Source organism: Numida meleagris, chromosome 1, assembly GCF_002078875.1.
Source record: "Numida meleagris isolate 19003 breed g44 Domestic line chromosome 1, NumMel1.0, whole genome shotgun sequence".
NCBI lineage: Eukaryota > Metazoa > Chordata > Aves > Galliformes > Numididae > Numida > Numida meleagris.
Genome location: NC_034409.1, coordinates 2,779,838 through 2,800,246, shown reverse-complemented (window position 1 = coordinate 2,800,246; position 20,409 = coordinate 2,779,838). Strand labels below are relative to the sequence as shown.

The following is a 20,409-nucleotide window of genomic DNA, read 5'->3' as shown; positions in this document are numbered from 1 at the left end:
GCTCTTCTCTTCATCTCCAAATGCAGAAGGCTCCTTCGTGGTGCTGTTTCTCAAAATTAACTGTGCCTGCTGCCATTCAGTAGCTCATTAACTCATCAAAGTGAAGAGAAAAGCCGTGTTGCCAATGATTTTTCTGCAGTCTGAAATTTTCCAGCATGAGCTGTGGTTTAGGCAGCTTAGCATGGAGCTAATTGCCTTCCAAAAGATCTTTTTGTCATGGCTGTTGTTGTGCCGTCTCTGGGTTGGGACTGCACTCATTAATAATCATTTTAGCATATGAAAAGCTTGTAACGAATCCATGTGCTGCAGACGGCAGACGCAATTACAACAATAACATAATTAGGGTTATGCAATAGCCGGCTGTATCCGGACCACTGAAGGAGGAAGAAATGTATGAAAGGGATATGTGGACTGCTATAGCAGAGAATGGCTGAAGGAAAACAACCCTGATCTGGCTGTAGATGTACTTGGTCATTGCAGGAGAATTGGGCTGGATAACATTTAAGGGTCCCTTCCAACTCAAACTATTCTATGACTCTGTGATTCTATGAAAGCTTGGGAACAGCCTCATGGCCAGCTCTCTCATGGGATCAAGTGAAGCAATGCAAAGACACATTGTCAGTCCTTCAGATGACGGGGCATGACAGCTTTACTTTGCTAGGAGGCAACTGAGCTGCAAAGTCTGTGTTCATGCTGATTCAGCTACAGGCAGCCACAAGACTGTGCTACTCCAGATCGATCCCATTTCAGAGAAAGGTTCAAGGCCAAGCTGCTGGACACTAATTGGACTGTGGCATGAGCAGCATGACAGCTAAGAAAAAAGATTTTCTTTTGCACGTGCATGGTTTTTTCCTGCTGTTTTTTTTGTCTCTGAATAAACGACAGAGAATGGGTGGGCAGCACTGAGTCAGTGGATGAAGAGTGAATTGGTAGTTTCTCCATGTGAAGAAACTGTCCATAACACTCTTAGTGCAGATTCTATATGGGTCTGAAGTTGTACTCTCTGAGTACAGACACATTTTCATTTTGCTTGCTGAAAGCTGCACTGTGTAAGAGCAGTGTGATACTGCAATGAGAAAATATCGGGTGGGTTTGTTGTTTGGTTTTATTTGAGACAAAAAGTGAGGGAAGAAAAGCGAACAGACTTCAAGTACAACAAAAGCTGCTGCAGAGAGACAGGGAACGAGCTGTACTCCATGCTCTTGGGGATGCAGTGAGATGATGGCCAGGGCTTTAATTAAAGCCAGGGAGATTACTGGCTGACCAACAGGGAAAACATTGATGTGAAGCAGAGGGAAGCACAGGAGCAGATTGCCTAAGGAGAGCAGAGTCTCGATTGTTGGAAGACTATAAGAAAACATGTTAGAAAGATGTGAGACAGAGCTGATCCTGCCCTAAGGCTGGGCAGGCTGACCTGAAGTACCTTCCAGCACCGTTTTTTATTATCTCTACTGACAACACCCTTTACCCTTGACCCTTGGTATGCTATCTCTTTAGCCCTCTTTCTGTCAGGGAAAATTGATGCACAAGACTGTTTTTAAAGCAGAGCAAGGACTACCAGTTGTCATTTGATGCTCTCTTTTAAAGCCCTTGGAGTTAAAAAGTCACCCAGACGTATCTGTTAAAAATCTCACTTACAATTTTGGGGTGTGTGCAGTGTATAATCTTTTATTGTACTAAACCAGTACATTTTGTCTTTGTCACCAAAAGTAGTTTCAAAATGGCCAAGAGACCGCACTAGGAGAGACCATCCATTGACGGCAGTCCTGATATCACAGGCTGAAAAGTGATGTAGGCTTAGACACCGAATAGGACCAGACTATCCATTCTGCACACTCCAGACAAGTTCCCATAACATTTTCTAAGAAGCTTAAGACCTTGACATCAAATTGGTTAACACCATGCAAAAAATGGTTACTTCAAGAAAAGGAAGGAAAAGAGATCACAAGCACAGGCTCTGGGTCCCAATGGTTAGGTTGGACAGTGTTTGTGTTCAGGTTAACATAAGAAACTGCAGATGTTTTAACTCTGAATCCTATAGATAAGGTCACTTTAAACTTCTTTTAGTCTGAAACATGTCAAATCTATTTTGAACGTTCTCAATTCGGAGATTCTCAAAAGTCTTAATTATATATGCAATGTCTCCACTGACGTCCAGGTTTTCTTTAAGGGACTATTTTTAACACACACTAAGCAGCTAAAACTTGACCAAGTACCCAGAGAGATGAGAAAAAAGCACCAATTTCTCTTCTTGCAGCACTGCAGGTATTTTGGGCACCAGTGTGCAATGGAAAAACTCTGCCTTCTGCTTTCTGTGCTCTGCCCCTTTTCAGTCTCCTACATCCATGCCTCTGTGCCAGGCTTCAGTAGGGAAGCATCGTATTGATTGTGATGCAGGCAATTAAATGGTGTTAATGAAGTTCAAACAAGTGTTATCATAAGCTTGGCAGCATGGAGAGAAATGAAAGGTCAGCCACGGCCCTTTGTCATCTTTTCAGTGTGGTGTTGAATGCTAATGAGACAGTCACAATTAGAACAGGCTCCACTTTGTAATGCTTGGGGATTGCATCAAATGCTCCCAAGTTCTCCAGATTTCTGGGCTCAAAGGGGACATTTGAAGTAAACTTGAAAAGATGCAGATCTAAAGCTGCTCTAATGTAAATTCAGCAAAGCCCATGGAGTTTTACTAACAGAAGACAGATGAGAATCTGGTCTATCTTTCCCATTTTTTTCCCCCTTTTTCTCAATAGACAAAACTACGATATTTGAAAAGCCGCCACCTTGTTTTAAAACCACAGAGTGACTTTTCATGGCTTCAACAAAAGCCATACAGTCTGTCCCCATTTCCTGAGTTAATTCTCTTGTTTCTCTCAGGTCTCCTGCCACAGGAATCACAAGCTGTGGCTGTGCCTGGGTGCTTCTCAGTCATGCGTTTTCAAAGAGAAAGAGCCCTGATTGCATCATTTGAATGCTGCACTTGTTTTTTTACAGAAGTCAGGATATCTCAGTGAGTTTGCTTCATCAGGCAGAACTCAGCTCTGCTTCCAATAGCACTGAAAAAGACCACTGAAATCAAACTCCTGGTTGACCAGTCTGTAAAGGTAGACCATTGGTAAGGCCAAAAACTGCATTATGTCCTTCACAACATACTTTCACGCTCCAAAAAGTTTGAAAGATATTTGGCATGAATTGGACACTGTCACTCTTGTCTGCTGCTTTCTCTGCTATTTCTTGTGCTAAGATAATTGCTGGCTTTGAGTTTTCTGAGTCCTAAAGGCACACTCCACACTGAGGAACCAGTAGTTGCAAAAAGATGGCTTGGAGTAGCCCAGCTCAGCTGCCATCTGAACAGCCACATTAAAAGAGAAGAGTTGGCTTTTACTCTAGTGTGCCTTCAAGAAGGGTTACAATCCACTGCTGCCTAATTGCCCTCTTACAGATTCTTCTTCATCAAATAAGTTCATTTGATTTCAGGTTCTTCTGATTTACTCAACCACTTCTTAAACTTCCTGATGGAAAATCTTTTTATGTTATGATTCAGTCTTTGAAGAAGTCTAGTGGTCTTGAATGATGCTGCCTCCAGCTGGCTCTGACTACAGAAATAACTCAAACCAGTGCTGAAAGCCATTGGAGTACAGTTGCAGAATGGAGAAAAGGAATTCATTAACTCAAAGTAGAAATGAAATTATATTCTGTTCATTCTTAATAAGTTTTTCTTTGATCTACAACAGCATCCAGGTGCCACTGCTTTGAGTCTGTAGCACTGACACACAGAAGTATTAATAGGGCAGAAGCTCAAACCATATTCCAAAAGTCACAGTCTCCCCTTGGTTTTCAGTTCAGTTTTCAGACATCAGTACAGATAATAACCCAGTACATGCTGGGCCCAGAAATGCAGTGCTGTTTACTAGCAGCAGGAGGTGTTATGTATGTTTGTTGCTCAGGAAAACTTTCAGAGAAATTCAACACCTATTGCTGAACATCACTGGGCAACACGATTCAGCTCCAACATTTTTTAAAGTGAAATCAATTCCAGAAAAAAAAAAAAAAAAGCACACCAGGGAAAATCGAAATCCAGAAAAAAAAAAAAAAAAAAAGGTGTTGCATGAGGAAATATGCTGTTCTTCACCCACAAGGGTCAATTCTTCACTAAAGCATGCTGTCTCCAAGGGTATAAAGTCAAGCAGGGTCATAAGTAAGAAACCAGCTTTCACTGTCAGCTGTTTTTCACACACCCCTCAAGCAGATGGCTCAGAAGGTGGGGACTGGGGGAGCACTGCCCCTCCTGCTGTAAGTGAAGATCACGTCTGCAACCACCTGAGGAACCTGAACATCCCTATGTCCATGGGTCCCGATGAGATGCATCCTAATTAGAGTCCTGAGGAAACTGCCTGATGTAGTCACCAAGCCACTCTCGATGATATTTGAAAAGTCATAGCGATCAGCTGTAGTCCCTGGTGACTGGAAAAAAGGCCACTGTGCACTCACTTTTAAAATGGGTAGAAAGGATGACTCAGGGAACTACTGACCTGTCAGCTCATCTCTGTGCCAGGGAAGACTGTGGAGCAGTTCCTCCTGGAAGGTATGCTAACGCACATGGGAGGCAGGGAGGTGATATAGGACAAGCAGCACAGCTTCACCAAGGACTGGTCCTGCCTGACCAACCTAGTGGCCTTCTACAGTGGCAAAACTGCAGCAATGGACAAGGGAAGAGCCACTAGTGTAACTTATCTGGACTTCAGTAAGGCCTTGGACACCACTATAGTCTTCTCTCCAAATTGGAAAGATATCGATTTGATGGGTGGTGTGCTCAATGGACAAGAACTGGTTCCTGAGATCGTACCCAGAAAGAGTGGTGATCAATGGCTCAGTGTCTGGATGAAGATGGGTGACGTGTGGTGTCCCTCAGGGGTCAGTACTGGGACCGACTCTGTTGTGATAGGACAACAGGAGATGGTTTCAAACTAAAAGAGAGGAGATTTAGACTGGGTATAAGAAAAAAATTTATATGATAAGGCTGGTGAAGCACTGGAACAGGTGGTAGATGCCCCGTCCTTGGAGACATTCAAGCTCAGGCTGAACAGGGCTCTGAGCAACCTAATCAGGCTGCAGGTGTCCCTGTTCATTGCAAAGGAGTTGGACTGGGTGACCTTTAAAGGTCCCTTTCAGGTCAAACAATTCTATGCTTCTATGAACCACCCACCAACTACACACACTATCTAGGTTTCTGGAATATGACACCACTGGGTCACTGCTAGTGCAAATTTACGGTTTCTAAATAAATCTTAAACACTTCTTTCCACCTATCCAGGTCAAGCCAGCAATCAATCTCAATACATACTAAGAAACTTGGACACAGCGCTAGAAGTAGGTCATAATTAAGCTAGGTAGTTTGTAAGAGCCTTACAGGTTGCCTAGAAACGACATTTGCAGAAGTGTTTAACCACATCTAAAAATAATTGTCCGGACAAATCAGAAACCATTGGGAGCATTATTGTAAAAATTTCACCTCATGCTGACTGGAGTACAGAGCTCTTTCATCAGCTGTGCTCTGCTTTCACAAAATTAAGAGAAAACCTTCCCCGCCAGAGGAATTAGACTGGTTTGCAGCAGAGTATGCCTACAGTAGCAAAGGTCTCATATAACCTGCATGGTGACATCAGTTTTAGACAATGCCTATGAAGTCAAGCAAGACAAATCATTGCTGAACACGGGATGCTGTTGTATAGGAGTGATTTGTAAGATAAACCCATCCTTGTGTTTACAGAGCAGTGATCATTCTCCATCTGTGCAGTTCCCAAACCTGTCAATAATGCCAGGCAAGTGTGACATATTGGAAAACAAAGCACAGATCAGCTTCTGCAAGGCTTGCACCAGCAGACAATATCCTGCTGAATGGAGTACAGGATGTGCTATTGCTCGTCCTGCAGGAAATCTTAAAGAGAAACTGAAATCCCAGTGTATTGTAGGAATACTTGTCTTAGCTGTCTTTCCTCTAGGGTAGCTTTGTCAGACACTGAACTTTAGTGCAGCAGATTGAAAAGTACAACTGCAGGTTCTTCCAGATATGGATAAAACGCTCGGAAAGACTTCTGACCTTTCAGAAAGTGCCTACAGAGCTTCAGTCACTAATCTGACAATTCCATGGCATTTCATCCAAAGCACAGAAGAGCTGCCATGGACAGCTACCGGACTCAGAGTAAGCGATGATAACTGCGTGACCCTCTGAGATCAAGGCAGTGTGGGGACTGTCACAACGATGCTGGAAGAAACAAACTGCTTCTTCTGGTCTGTATGGAGAGACTGAGAAGTCTATGTAGCTCAGAGGACTCTGTTGCGGTCCTTCCTTCTTCCTTCCCTCCCTCTTCTCAACAGTTTCTCCTCAAGAGAAACAATGATGGCAAACACCTTCAGTTCACACCTCTAATTAAATTTCTATACGTGTTGTAAGGCATGTGGGAATAAATGGTGAACATAGAGCTTTCTACTCGGATATTAATCAAAGAAAAAAAGCCCAGAAGCAGCTACCAAACCCAACACTGAAGATACCTCTTACCTCCATCCATGAAGCAGGGCCTCATTTTACCACTTGCTTACGTTATTCCCATTTCTAGAGACAAAACTCACCTTTCCACCCAGTTCTTGTAGCTGGGGATGTCCTTGGCATACAGAAGCTTATTGGAGGGTGAGTCTTTGCCCAGACGATGCTCTGAGGTTGAACAGGAGTCCATGAATGTCTGAGCCACTACAGAGAGGCAGGCATCTGTGATGCTGTTCTTGTGAATGTCGAAGACAAACTGTGGGTTCTTGATCATGTTAACCCAGAACCGCAATGGCAGGCTGTCGGAGGGGCGAGAAGTGTGGAAAAGGTGAGTCAGCAATTGCAAGTTTCACCAGCTTTGTCTTGTGATGTTGCAGCGTTGACTGATGGATAGGACTAAAAGATCAAGGCACGGAGATAGGGATTCTGGGATATCAACTCTGTCATTGATATACAATAAATCTAGGCTGTAGGGGTATACATTTACCTTGGAGGACTCCAGGGTTGGCAACAGAGTCCCCTCAGGAATGAGTTTTGTCTCTCTTGTTCTCACAGGCCAATTGAGTCACTCCTAAAGTCACTGCCATCTTACTGAAGTTGTACATTAATTAATGAGATTGTATTAACGAAAGTGTACTTGAGGTGATGAAAATACCTCCTCACTTCCCTACGTTAGGGTGCAAACATGAGGTTAGCTGCTGTTGGCTGCTTCATCAGATGGAGATAAACATCTCATTCACACAACTCATGGTGAGCACTAGGCATTCGTGGACTTGGCTTTCAGCCTCATGGGAACTCCATGGGAAGAAAGGTAGGTACAGCTGTCAGGCTGAGTCTGGGAATGTTAATGACAAGCACTGTGTGCCATGTGCTGCTCAGCTGCACAACTCAAGCCCAAGCTTGTGTATGATCCCAGCACCCTGGGCATGAAGCAGTTATTATGTGGCAGAGAAAACCCTGTTGCCACAAGGAGAAAAATAGGAATGGGGAACAAGTGTTGCAACCTTTGAAATGAAAATTTATCTGCCCTAACCATAGAAATGCTATTCCAATTGCAATTCAAAGGCTTTCCCCCTCTTTTCCCCCTCATACTTAAAAGAGCTGTTCATCTGGGTGAGATGTCCTGAAGTATCTACCTCCAGCTTTTGCCTCAAGCTTTTTGTGTCAGGGCAAATGCATTCATATGATCATGGCCTAGGAGCGGAGACGTGTCATTATTATCAGAGTCAAACTGTTGTCTCTCTGTCTTCATGTTAGGTAGACTCGTACACTAACTTCTAACATTTGTACTTTCCCAGACATGATTAACTCTTCAGTATAAAAAATTCAGCCGACAGTCAGGCTGAATTCCTCAGATTCTAAGTTCCTCCAATTTGCTCATTACCCTCACATGCTCATACCACCATAAACAATTTATATCCACATTTGATACCCTTCAGGTAACAGCAGGCATTTTAGCGTGTCCTCACAGAGAGATGGTACCACGTTTTCTTCAACAAATATGTGGTATCTTCAGCCAGTGAGGAAAGCCTCACACAGATATTCCCATCAGCCAAACCAACCTCGTTTAGGGAGGGCACAGAAGTTCAGGAGCGGGAGATGCTGGCAGTGAGACCTAATGGGAGTTGTGGGAGGGAAGCCTTTTAGGCTGGGAATGGAGGTTCATCTCTTAGGGGAAGAGCTGAATGAGTGAACTGTGCCAAAATTCTGAGGTTGTTTGGATGCTAAGTACAGCCAGAGCGAGGACAAGCAGAGACTGCACGCATGTATGGCTGTGGGGAGGGGACTGGGGGGATGATGTCCCTCGCTGGGAATAATGAAGCCCATGATGTGACTTAGAGTTAATTTAATCTGATTGAACAGATTTCTTCGTACTGCCCCTGCTCCCCCCCTGCAATACATACACATTCTGCCTTCCCCCCTCCCCCCTTAAATAAACCTCCTGCTCATTTAGTCTGAGTGGCTGCAATCAGCCTTAGATTAGTGCTGCAGATAATGTTAATAATATGCTAATGTTTCATTAGTTGAAAGCCTCTTTGGTGCATGGGGTTTCTTTTTTTATGTCGCGGCGCTGTGACGACCTGCCATCAGCATGGCTGGTAAAAGGAAAAAATGCATGAGCTGGGAGCCCCATGGCTCTCCTCTGCTGTTCCTTTCATAGTCCCTGTATTTGCACAGAGAGAGGGGAGGGAACAATTCCCCAGGGGACTCTTTCCAACAGGGACACTCAGCAGAGAGGTGCTGCCAAGATCTTTTCTCCACCAGTACTGACTTTACCCTGCTGTCCCATTACATGTACAGTCAGGAGTTGCTACTTGCTGAATAGAGCAGAGGGCTAACGTCAACCTTTGTCACTTGCTGAAGACTTACATGCAACTCCAAACTCTTTAAGTACTGAACACCTTTTGAGATGCTTTAAGGTATCTTTTCTGGCCTCCATCTAACACCCCAGGAGGGCACAAGCCTCTCCTGTAGGCACTGCATATTCCCTTTGGTACACTTTAAAACATCTCAGACAGCACTAGATGCCTCTGGAGGCAACAAAAAGGAACTGCAGGCCCCCAGTGACTGTAGTGGGAGTTCAAACACCCAGGGCAGAAGAAGACAGCAGCGCTCTCCTATGCATCCCCAGAGATCCCCATGGGCCTGAACACTACTGTAATTAAGCACTTCACAGTTTTGCCTCCTATATTCTCATGAGGTCATTCAGAAATACTACCACCCCCATGTAAAATAGTAAAACTGGGATCTGTAACCAAAGTTCTCTACTCTTGAGAACATCCGTTAGATTTTGGATACATTTCCATTAGCTTGAGAAGACTGGCATGCTGAACCCCATGTTCCTTATCTTCCCCATCACCCATATCCCAGAAATACACGTCCCACTCTTCCCCTTCCAGTCGAGGACTGGTACCAGACTGTACTAGGCTGTCTCACTCACCAATTGCTCTTCCAAGTATGCCGCACATGGGGGTCATGGATGTTGTGCTTGTCAGCCTGCTCATCCAGGAAGTCAAACATATATTTGATAGCCAGGGGAAGTGCACTGCCGCGATGAGCTGTGCTGAAGATGGTCTCAAAGAGGTCATCTACAAATTTCTGGAGAGTGCCCTGTTGGGAGAAGGAGAGAAGAGTATGAGACACCAAGTACTATGAGGATGTTTAAATTTGGTATCCCACTGAAAATAGAGTATATCTATAAATCAGACTCAGGAAATATGCTTGAAAAGCAAGAGCCATTTAATAGCTATTAAATGTGACATGAGATGAAATTTCAACCCAGATGTCTGACATCTGCATCTTCATAAGATCTGTTACTTATGGTGAAGATATTACTTATTCTCTCTGTTACTGACACCCAGGGAGGGTGGTTGAGATGCGGTGGGACACCCTATCCCATCCCAAGGTGGGATGGTGATGGGAAGGCACTCATTTGTTCCCACTGAATTTTATCTCCTCTGCATCCTAAACTCAACAGCCTTGATGCATATGTGAGCCAAAACCTAGCTATTTTCTATACTGGCTTTCATTCCAGGCCTGTTCTCAAACTGGGAATAGAAGTCAGGCAGAGAAGAGAAGAAGCTGTTACTGAGACAAATAGGACAACAGTGACGGGAGAAGATGGCTGTCCAGTCTGTGTGAGTAGTGTACCAAAAATCAAAAACTTCATCTTAATTACTTGTTTTTTACCATGCACTGTCATGGGACCAAGTCAAGCTCTAAGAACAATGCACGGATATGTCAGTTACTGCTAAAGAGACCTAATGGTGGCCTAAGGGTTGTGGAGCACTGGAACAGGTTGCCCAGAGACGTTGTGGAGTCTTCTTCTATGGAGACCTGTTTGGATGCCTTCCTGTGTGACCCACTGTAGGGCACCTGCTTTTGCAGGGGGGTTGGACTTGATGGTCTCTTGAGGTCCCTTCCAAGCCCTGAAACTGTGATTCTGTGATAATGTCCGCTACAGAGATTGCAATGATGTCCTCATTCTCCTCTGTGAGGAGAATTCCAGATCTTGTGCTTGGAGAACCACGCTGGACCAGCTGATGTGAACAGCTGACCTCCACTGAGGACACGAAGAGCTAGAATAGCAGAGGGTGCCCAGGCCTGGAGAAAGGGGCAGTTGAGGAGCTGAGGTAGCCTGTGAAGATTGATTCTGCCACCAAAGCAGCACAGTCATTTATATGTGAATAAACCATATGGTTGCCAAAATAACCAAAAATCAGTCATGCCACCAACAATCATTTCCTGATATGCAAAATTTCCTCAGCTGAAAAATAAAATCCTTCCCTTTCTCTGCAGACCCAGGAAAGAAATTCCTTTTTACTAGAAATGAAGCACCAGGTTCCACCAGAGTGGCTCAAGTTTACATAGCATTAACAAATGCTTAATTAGAAAGCTGGTGTCTCTTGCTGATTCACCACTTCATTTATTCTTTGGGAAACAAACAGAGGTGCCTTTTGCTTGTGTGAACTCCTACAGGGTGAATAAAGCCCCACAGCATCTCTGACTCAGAAAGGGCCCCCGAGGGGAAATCTTGTTGCTCTGACATCGAAGAGCTGCCCTCAGGTTCACTTTCCAGAGGGAATTAGTTCTCTACATGCTCACCCACACAAATGCAAAGAAAACCTCTGAAGCTTTTAGGAGAGAGACTCTAGGTCTCAGAGGTCAGGGATTTCCTAGAATAAAAATCACTGTCAGTTTAACTAAGTGTTCCCTGGGATTGTATTACCAGCAATTGGTCTCTCTCCTCTTACCCTCCCTCAAATGGTCATGATGATGATAGAAAATTGCTCAGCCCAAGACGGGAAACCATAAACCACCAGCCTTTCTGCTCTCTCTGTGGCTGTGCAAGTTTTGCAGCTGTTCTCCAGCCATCTTTATAGAAAAAAAGAAAAAAAAAAAGCAAGTGGTGAGTTTGTGAACCGGAATAAAGCAAAAGTGCTTCAGTGTTAGAGTAGGGGACATATCCCCAGACAGCATGCATCAGCACCGGTCCAGTGATCACTGGTTTAATCTGGGTCTCAGGCCCCGGGGATCATCATTTTCTTGCTATGTTGTGTGATCCATCTAAGTACTTCGAATCCCATTGCAACATAGAGCTGGAGAGAGGCAGAGGGGAGAGACAGACACCACACGCTGAAGAAAAAACGTGCAGGTAAAACTTATGGTAGGACTTACACATGTAATGGAGACTTGCCAGATGGGCAAACTCAGATGGTATTTGCATGAATAAATGTAATCGTGTTTGTGCCTGTTGACGCCCTGACAGGAAATGATAATAGTCAAAACTTTAGAGAAGGAAGGAAGATTGGGCTGTCTGATTGCTGCTCGGTTTAATCCTGTTCAGAATGGGGTGAGATAACGCTCTGATTAGCCACACCTGAGCCACAGCTGCAGTCTCCACTTCTGGGATGCATCGAGATAACTCACGTGTCAGAGAAATTTGGGCATAGAGGTGCACTGCACTGCAAGAGGATTGCAGGACTGCAGAGGGATCTGTCTGACTAAATGCCTGCCTCCACACCTGCCCTGGTTCCTTCTGGGATGCAAAAGAGAAGCACTGCACCCTCACTATTAATGGAGGCTTCTCCAAGGAGAGCACCACCACCGAGAGATCCATGGGGTGGAACAGCAGACAGATACAAAATCAGACAACTGCTTCTGCCCATATTCTCATAGGGCCTTTAGAGAGGAGTTAGGTGGAGAACTTGCCAACACTCAAATAATGCTGCTCTGGGAAAGCAAAGCTAGACAGATCACAACATGCAGGATGAACTGGGTCTGCAGAAAACAGCACTAGGGTTAAGTCTTCAGAGTGTGTAGTCCTTGCCCTCTCTGCAGAGACCTGCCATGATCCAGCTGTGATGTGTGAGCTGTATATGGAGATTCAGTTCAGGGTATCCCTGCTCTGTCCCTGCTTGATTTATTCTCTATTTTCTCTTTAGACTGCACAAGCTTTCCATGTCTGAATAGGGATGAGAATCACAGAATCATAGCTTCGTAGAATCATAGTATCACAGAATAGCTTAGGTTGGAAGGGACCTTAAAGATCATCTAGTTCCACCTCCCCTGCCATGGGCAGAATTGCCATCTCACCAGATCAGGTTGTCCAGGGTCCCATCCAACCTGGGCTTCAATGCATCCATGGATGGGGCAACTTCCCCGGGCAACCTGTTCCAGAGCCTTATCACTCTGAGTAAAGAATTTCTTCTTAACTTCTAACCTAAATCTACCCTTTTTTCCTTTACAGCCACGAGCATCTAACTGTTTGATCTCTCTGGAGTTGGCCATCTATGAGCCTCATCACAGTCAAATCCCTTCCGAATCATCAGCACACACTGCAGCCTTTCTAAAAAGCCCGTTCCTCACCCTTGTCCCCACTCCCTCCATATACCTTGGTGGCGAGTAGCCTTGTCAGGTAGATCTCAGAAACCATCTTGCTGCCCCGGTCGCCCTCTTTTTGGTCGCCATGTTCGTGGTTCTTCACCAAGTGCCACATCTTGACTCCACTTTCAAGGTCAGGAGTGATCATGGGCGTGCGGGAGCGGAGGCTGTCTGGGCTGCCTGTGTAACGGATCATGTTTTCTGCAAAGAGAGATGCACGTGTCTCAGCCCTATCAGCACTTGCACTGAAATCAATGGGTTTCAGCAAGGAGATACGCTTTCTCATCAGAGGGTCAAGAAGACGACCTCTTTCTGCTGCCTGGTTTTAGTACTGGTTCCTCTGTCATTTGATATACGAATGGGATGTGCATATTGCTGTATGAGTACTGCAGTGTCCCTCCTCTTGTGAGCTCTATATTTCTATATAAATAAATGTCCATTGACCAATGTGGTGGAACTACAGCGTGAGCCACAAAAGATCCCAGAACTGGTGTACGGATCAGGCCTTGTTATCAAAGCACGGCTGAGTGATTTGCTCAGCAAAAACAAGGGATATGAGCCAAGCAGGACATGATGGTAATGTCTGTAAATTAAATGAGGCTCGTACACTGACTTTCAGTTGCCTATGCTCTTCACTTCTTATTGTGTTCCCTTTCAAACCTGTGGCCTTAGACAAGTAGCACTACTAGAGTCAGTACTGCCCAGGACAAATTCAGGGAACAGTGCCAACTACTCATGGCAGCAAATAGGGACAAGTTCTATTTGTTTTATACCTGTGTGGTTGATAGCCATACCTGACCAAGCTTCCTGGCCTTGTGGTCAGAGAACAGACCATGGGCTTTTTTGCATAAGAATACTGATGCAGCCAACATGACTTCTTGCCTATTTCCTCAACACCAAACTCTGGAGGAGCTGCTTCCATTTTCTCCTTTGGCAACAAAGCTACCCAATAACTCCTACCCAACTATTCTCTTCCGTCTCTGCTTCAAAGTCTTGTTTTGACAGAAAGTAAATCACAACTCCAAGGGGGGCACACATATTACCTTCCCAAGGACACCTTTACCCTACAGACAGTACTTCCCTTTGCCCCTGAGTGATGCCATAAGGCATTCCCCTCCCCCTGACCTACCAGCAGTGCTACAGATTGAGTCTTTTCCGACCATGATTAACAGAAGAGTGTTGCACCTTTCCACTGCAAGATCCGAATCAACCTTATTAATGCACTCCCATTCTCTACATATTAATTATTAGATGGAATATCCTTTTTCTCTCTAGATGCTGTTTACTTAATTGCAATTAACAATCACTTGTGACCCACTACATCTTCTTCCCCCCTTGTATTCTTCCTCACACCCTCCCCCTGAAAAATCAAACGGCAGAAGAATTAAAGAAATCCAAGAGAAATTAACCCCCCTTAAGTCTTCCTTTTCAAAGGTCACTGTGTCTTTCAGTAATTGCAACAACATGGCAAACCGGATGAATATTAATAAGGTCTGGTGGATTGCTTATGTCCTTGGAGAAAGAGGCAGGGGGTTCCTCTGGACATTGAGTAGCCGTACTTTCCCTCAAGCTAAAGGGAATTAGCAGGATCAGAGATGCCTTCATACATAAAGAAAAAAAATAAGAAACTGATATGCTAACTGCATCATGGATAGAGGGCTGTTTTGCAGCACTCTGGTTGCACATTAGAGACATTTTGCTTTGCCCTTCCATGCCATCATAACATCCTGGGGTTACCGCTCTCTCATTCTCAGTTGTCTCATGTGAAAAGTGGGAAGAACAGTGCACTGCTCTGAGATATGCTGATAAATGACCTCAGTAAGCCATTTTTACTATGATTCCAGGTGTAAATTCCCTTGGGATAATAAAATAGCAGAATGAGACACACAATACCCACACTGAAATATAACAGTATGCAAGCAATGCCCTCTGTAGGTCTTGGCTGTTTCTAGTCCCAGAGGCCTCTAATCTGTGCCACAGATTCTTCACAACAGACCTTTCCTACCAAAATAACTGAGCTCTTATGCCACGCAGTGCTTCTCCCTTGCCTCTCCCTCTGAAAACTCTAGGAGTTAGATACATCCCATCTGACCACAGTGATCTGAAATGTAGACTGTTAATTATTTAGGCTCCTCCATTATCTAATAGGAGAGGAGAGGTACTTCCCAAGAGTATTCCAGCCACTTGGCTCAACAGCTTGGACCAGATGCCAAAGTTTTAGATGACTAAACCCCTTCCTTCTGCCATCCACCAAGCAATCATGTCAACTGTTCATCTGCCTATCATTTTTGTTGCTGCTGCTCAGCGTCTTGTGACCACCACAATGTCTGAGATCTCTCCTGCAGTGCTCTCTTGATCCATACCAGCATACAGGTCCTTACCATATTTGCTGGCTGAGGTCCGGGAGACTGTGGAATTGTTGACTGCATTGTAGGCAGTGACTTGCTTGGAGACTAAAGCTACCACAGATCCATCTGGCACCTGTAGAGAAAAATGGACTTTGTTAATAGGCTTCTGAGGAGCATGCCAAGGACAGCACGAATTCAAATTGCAGAAATTGAGCCATAAACCCATGTCACTGCAGGCAAGACAGTAATTTTTCTACCAAAGCTTCAAGTGTTCTCTTCAAAGGGTTTGTTAACAACAACAACCACGACAACAAAAAAAGTGATAAAATCTCCTGTTATACCCCTACGAGCCTGGACTCGGGCATCAGGTGACAAAGCAGACTGTCCTGGGATAAAGCCCAGTGATGACAATGTGAGTCTTTGCATTGACCAGACAGTAGGTTCTTCATGAGGAAGCTGTTGTGCAGGATGGGGGGGTGAGTAAAATAAAATAACTTGTCTTCATACACAGTTGTGAAGTGATTGACTTGTAAACACAGTATTACTTCAAGAAAGGTTGCAGCTACTATAGGGTCATTTTTCACAGTAGAGAATCACCTGAGAGCTAAGCTAATGAATGAGCAGGACTGTGACACTGGAAAAGACACTGGAAATCGCATTTCCCGTGAGCAAAAGCAGACTGGAGAGTTTAGGTTAAGGTTGGATGCTACAGAACGCTTTTAGACCAAGAGCTATCAGAGTTCGAGGATCTCTAGATATCCAAATCACAAACGCAAGTTGTTCTTACACCATTTCATTTCCCAAGTGAAGGAAATTTCTCCAAATCAGCCATTCCTACCTGAACTGACATGAGTACAGGGATCAGCCTTACTGAGGTGCTGCTGAGATGTTCACAGAAGAGTATTTGATGATGAAGGGAGAGGTGAAAGAAGGTGGGCTCCTATGTTAGGTCCAAATTTAAGTTAAACCTTCAGTTGTGTCAGGAACGAGAAGAGTTCACATCTTATCTACTACCTTAGGAATTACGATTTGGAGTGCTGCTTCATGGTTAAACTATTTAAAGTGCTTTTTCCTAAAAGAGACGACATTATCAAAGATGACACAGCTGGTATGGAGGTGATTGTCCAGTGCTCTAGACAATTTTCTGAGAGTGAAGAGTAAAAATCAACACCAGGGTTCATAGTCTTTCCTTGAAGACAACTGCAGTGTAGACTCCTGCAGCTGTGCTAGTCACCACAAGTAGAGAGAAATAAGTAGGTGCAGGAAAAAAAAACGTCAAGGATGGCATGCCTCGTAAGGATAGGAAAATTGAGGTGAAATTTTCTGCTCCTCCCACCTTGATTGCAGGTAGTATCTAGACACTTGGCTTCGATGAAGATATCTACATTTTCCACTCCAACTCATCCTGTCAACCTCTCAGTGCACAGTCTCCCCTTTCTAGGCAACAAATGCACTGCTGGGTAGAACTGACCACCATGAACTCTTTCACTTTGCTGTTTCAGAGGAACTCAGCTGGAGGAAAGCAGCAGGGGTGGAGAGGCTGTGCTGCAGGATGTCATGGGATAGTGTTCCAATAGAAAGCAGAGCCTTCAGAAATGAGCCAGGCTTTCCATTTCTACAGCTAAGAGATTCATGTGGGTCCTTTATCAGAAATGTTAACAAGCCAGTGGCTCAGAGGAGCCATATCAGGAATATCTGTGATAAATAAGACATCAGAAAAAGGAGATAGGTGAAAAAAAAATGCTAACAACTTCTAACTCTTGTCTGTGTAATAATAATAATTAGCACTTGCATGGAGTTTTTGATCTTCAAAGCACTGCAGAAGCTAATTAAATAGCCCTTCAGCAATTGTGGAAGGCAATTACAGGCTTTTTGTAGTTTCAGCCTCACACTGTATACGGGGAAACTGAGGCAGCAGAAATATCAGTAAGTGCCCCAGGTTAAGCAATGCAGAGCTCAAATCCCCAGCAGCTGCAGACCTATTCTGCCCCTATTCATCCACAGACCTGGGAGCTCACTGCCTGAAGCAAACAACAGGAAAAAGCACATAAGGGGGAGAACATTATACTTGGTCTGTTGAAGAAATGAAATAGAAGCCCTTCCCTCTTGCAAAAAAATAAAATAAAATACAGTGTCTTCTGGAGTCAGCCAGCAATCCTTCAGTCAATCTGAAGTGAAAAGTTTTGTTCCTTTTTCAAATGATTGCCTACTGCCTCCTCAGGTCAGCCCTTAAATGAAAAAGATATCTTGTTATGAAACACATACTGCTGAGGTGTGATTAAAGAAATGACAAAACTGTCAGCATCGGATTAAACTTAACAAGTTGGTTTATTTTATCTATTTATTTATTTATTTGCAGGAGTCGAAAGGACTGGAGGGACCCTTTGACCAAAACTCCATTTTCATTAAATCTAACACTTACATATGATATATTTGGACATCTTTAGCCCTTTCTCATGGATCTCAAGGTTATGCAGAGATGAAGAGAAACCTTGTCTTAAGGCAAGTCACACAGGGATTAAACCAAGGGATCCTAAGGCAGTGTCATCTCCACTGCACTGCTCTCTCTCTCTCTCTCTCTGCTTTTCTCCTCCTTTTTCAGACAATAAATCTTCTTCTCTTCTATTTTTCTCTTTTCCATCCTTCTGGACTCTGCTAGCATTACAAGGCCTTTGATGCATTGGGAAAAGGAGGAAAGAAAGGCTTGTTTTCTGTTTGTCAACATGAGAAACGTTAATTCAAGTTGTTCTCTTGACAAACACATTTCTTTACAACCTTTGCTCACCAGAACTGCCTCTTGTTCGAGAGAGACAGAGACTTATTTCTCCCCTTGTCTTCATCTCTAATGATGCTTCTACAAGGAGTGGGATGAATGTACTCAACAGAAGCTCTGTTCAGTTATTGCCCACTCAATAACTGCTTAGCTCTGCATCTTGGAGAACAACACTTTACCCTTCTACTTTTCACCTTCTTGACTAATTTACCTTCTAACCCATCCTCTCCCAGAATTACCTGATAGTGTGCCAGCGTGTTGAGTCTTTTCCAGTCATTCTCTATCTTGGTTGTGATGTCTTCGTCCTGGAGGATCATCCTTGCCCCACTTGCCTGCCGCCACTCTGCAAGGAGAACAAGGACATTGAATGCTGCTCAGCAGAGCCCTCAGAGCCTTGAAATCCCTGTGCTCATAACCTGTGTGGTGACACGTGCACACCTGTACCACCACATCAGTTGTGGTCATTACATTCTGTCAGATGCCTCCAACCATGTATGATGTGTGAATGCATAACGTCCAGAGCCCATGAGAGAGGGAAAGAGTGCAAAGATGAATCGTGACAGGTTCACATAAATGGTTCATGAGCTATGCAAAAATAGCCATGTGGCAAAGTTCACAGTCAAGTCCTAAGTTAACCAGACCAGTTTATTTAGATAAAATAATGTTGCTGTCACAAAGCTACTATTGCACAAGAAACAGTCAGCCCTTTAAAGAGTGGCACTGAATCATGCAGAGAACATAGAGCAGTTGCCTACAGACATGAGAGATCCAAGGCCATTGCACAGCAACACACAGTGGCGAAAGGTGATACAGATAAATAAGGCAATGACCACAGAGTTGTTGTTCCAACTGCAGAGCTGAATAGAGCAAATCCTGGTGCTTTAGCACTCTGATTATTCACAGTGCTTAACTTCTAGTTCACTCCCTGGCGCTGTTCTTTCTTCATTGTCACTGTTTTCAAAATCCACTTGCCCTTTGCAGGTTAGCTGTCAGTGTGACACGAGCAAATGAATGGCACTTGCATCAGGGATAGAAATTAGTCACTGGCCCACTTTCATTAAAAAGCAGAGACACAGACATTATGGTACCTTCCAGTATCTACAGAGGGCTGACAGGATAGCTGGGGAGGGACTCTTCATCAGGGAGTGCTAGTGGTAGGACAAGGGGTAATAACTTTTGACTTAGAAGAGAGTAGACTTACATTAGATATTAGGAAGAAATTCTTTACGATGAGGATGGTGAGGAACTGGAACAGGTTGCCCAGAGAAACTGTGGATGTCCTAACCCTTCAAGGCCAGTGTGGAAGGGGCTTTGAGCAACCTGATCTAGTGGAAAGCTGACCATGGTGGAGGGGTTGGAACTAGATGATCTTTAAGGTCTCTTCCAACTCCAACCATTCTGTGATCCTATGATCCTGTGATTCTTTGAGTCTATGACACGTCTAACTGCCAAGACCCAGCCAGAGACAAGGCTCCACTGGGCAGAGCAGTGTCTGGCTCTGTGCAGTACCAGAGCCTTTACTGGGGCCAGTTTGTCTCAATCAGTTCTCAGGCAAAACTTCTTGCCACTCAAGTCCAGAAGTGACGGAGAGCTGGAAGCCCTTTGCTTTGGGTACAGTAGAAGCACAACAGTGAACAGAGCCAGAGACAGAACCAACACCAGAACTCTGCCAGACTTCAGCAGTATGTCGTGAGCAGAAGGGTTCCAGTTTCTGACCATACCATTTCTCTAGCTTCCACCTCAAAATGCTGAGTTTCTTTCCTTCTGCAGTACTAGAGCACCCCATCACTTTCCAGCATGTTCCAACCTTTTGTAAATGCCTTGAAGGGTGCTTCATGTGGAGGATTGGCACAGCTTTTCCCAAAGAGTGCTCACAAACCTGCCTGTAGGCAAGGAACATGTAGACAGGACCAAAAGGAGAGATAGGGAACACTGCTTTGTGACACCAGTCAAGGCTGTGGCTTAACCACAGACAACCTCAACCATCCAAAGCTTCCTTTTTGATTGTCACACCTCAATCACAGTAACCCAGACACCTACAGTCTCTACAGCAAGAGCCTAAGCAGAAAGCCTTTTCAATTGCTGGAGTTAATTAAAATGAACTTTTGGATGTGGAGACATCACCTGCCACCCCTGCTTATTTCTCCTAATATAAAAATGCAAGGACCATTGCAAATTTCCTTTGGTTTCAGCAGTTTTCTTATCACATAATTAAAATGTATTGGGAAAGCTGCCCTTGCCTTTATTATTCATTTAAATTAGTACGAAGAGGTCAGCTGCTCTGTTTATTCCTGGGTGTTACTTTGGCTGGAGACACTGAGAGAGTAAGCAAAGGTTACGTTGGCTAAGCACTGATACTAAAC

At 44.3% G+C, this 20,409-nt stretch overlaps 1 protein-coding gene across 5 annotated transcripts in view; it reads right to left on the bottom strand.

Annotated features, from left to right (window-relative positions):
- Window positions 1-20,409, bottom strand: part of PLXNA4 (plexin A4) — a 468,858-nt gene that overhangs the window by 13,215 nt on the left and 435,234 nt on the right. For all 5 annotated transcript variants that reach the window (XM_021384299.1, XM_021384300.1, XM_021384302.1 and 2 more), the window contains 5 exons: window positions 18,286-18,389; window positions 15,307-15,406; window positions 12,936-13,126; window positions 9,483-9,652; window positions 6,628-6,840 (listed from right to left, as the gene is read on the bottom strand). In XM_021384299.1, the coding sequence (XP_021239974.1) occupies window positions 6,628-6,840; window positions 9,483-9,652; window positions 12,936-13,126; window positions 15,307-15,406; window positions 18,286-18,389 (778 nt within the window). The remainder of the gene's footprint in view (window positions 1-6,627; window positions 6,841-9,482; window positions 9,653-12,935; window positions 13,127-15,306; window positions 15,407-18,285; window positions 18,390-20,409) is intronic.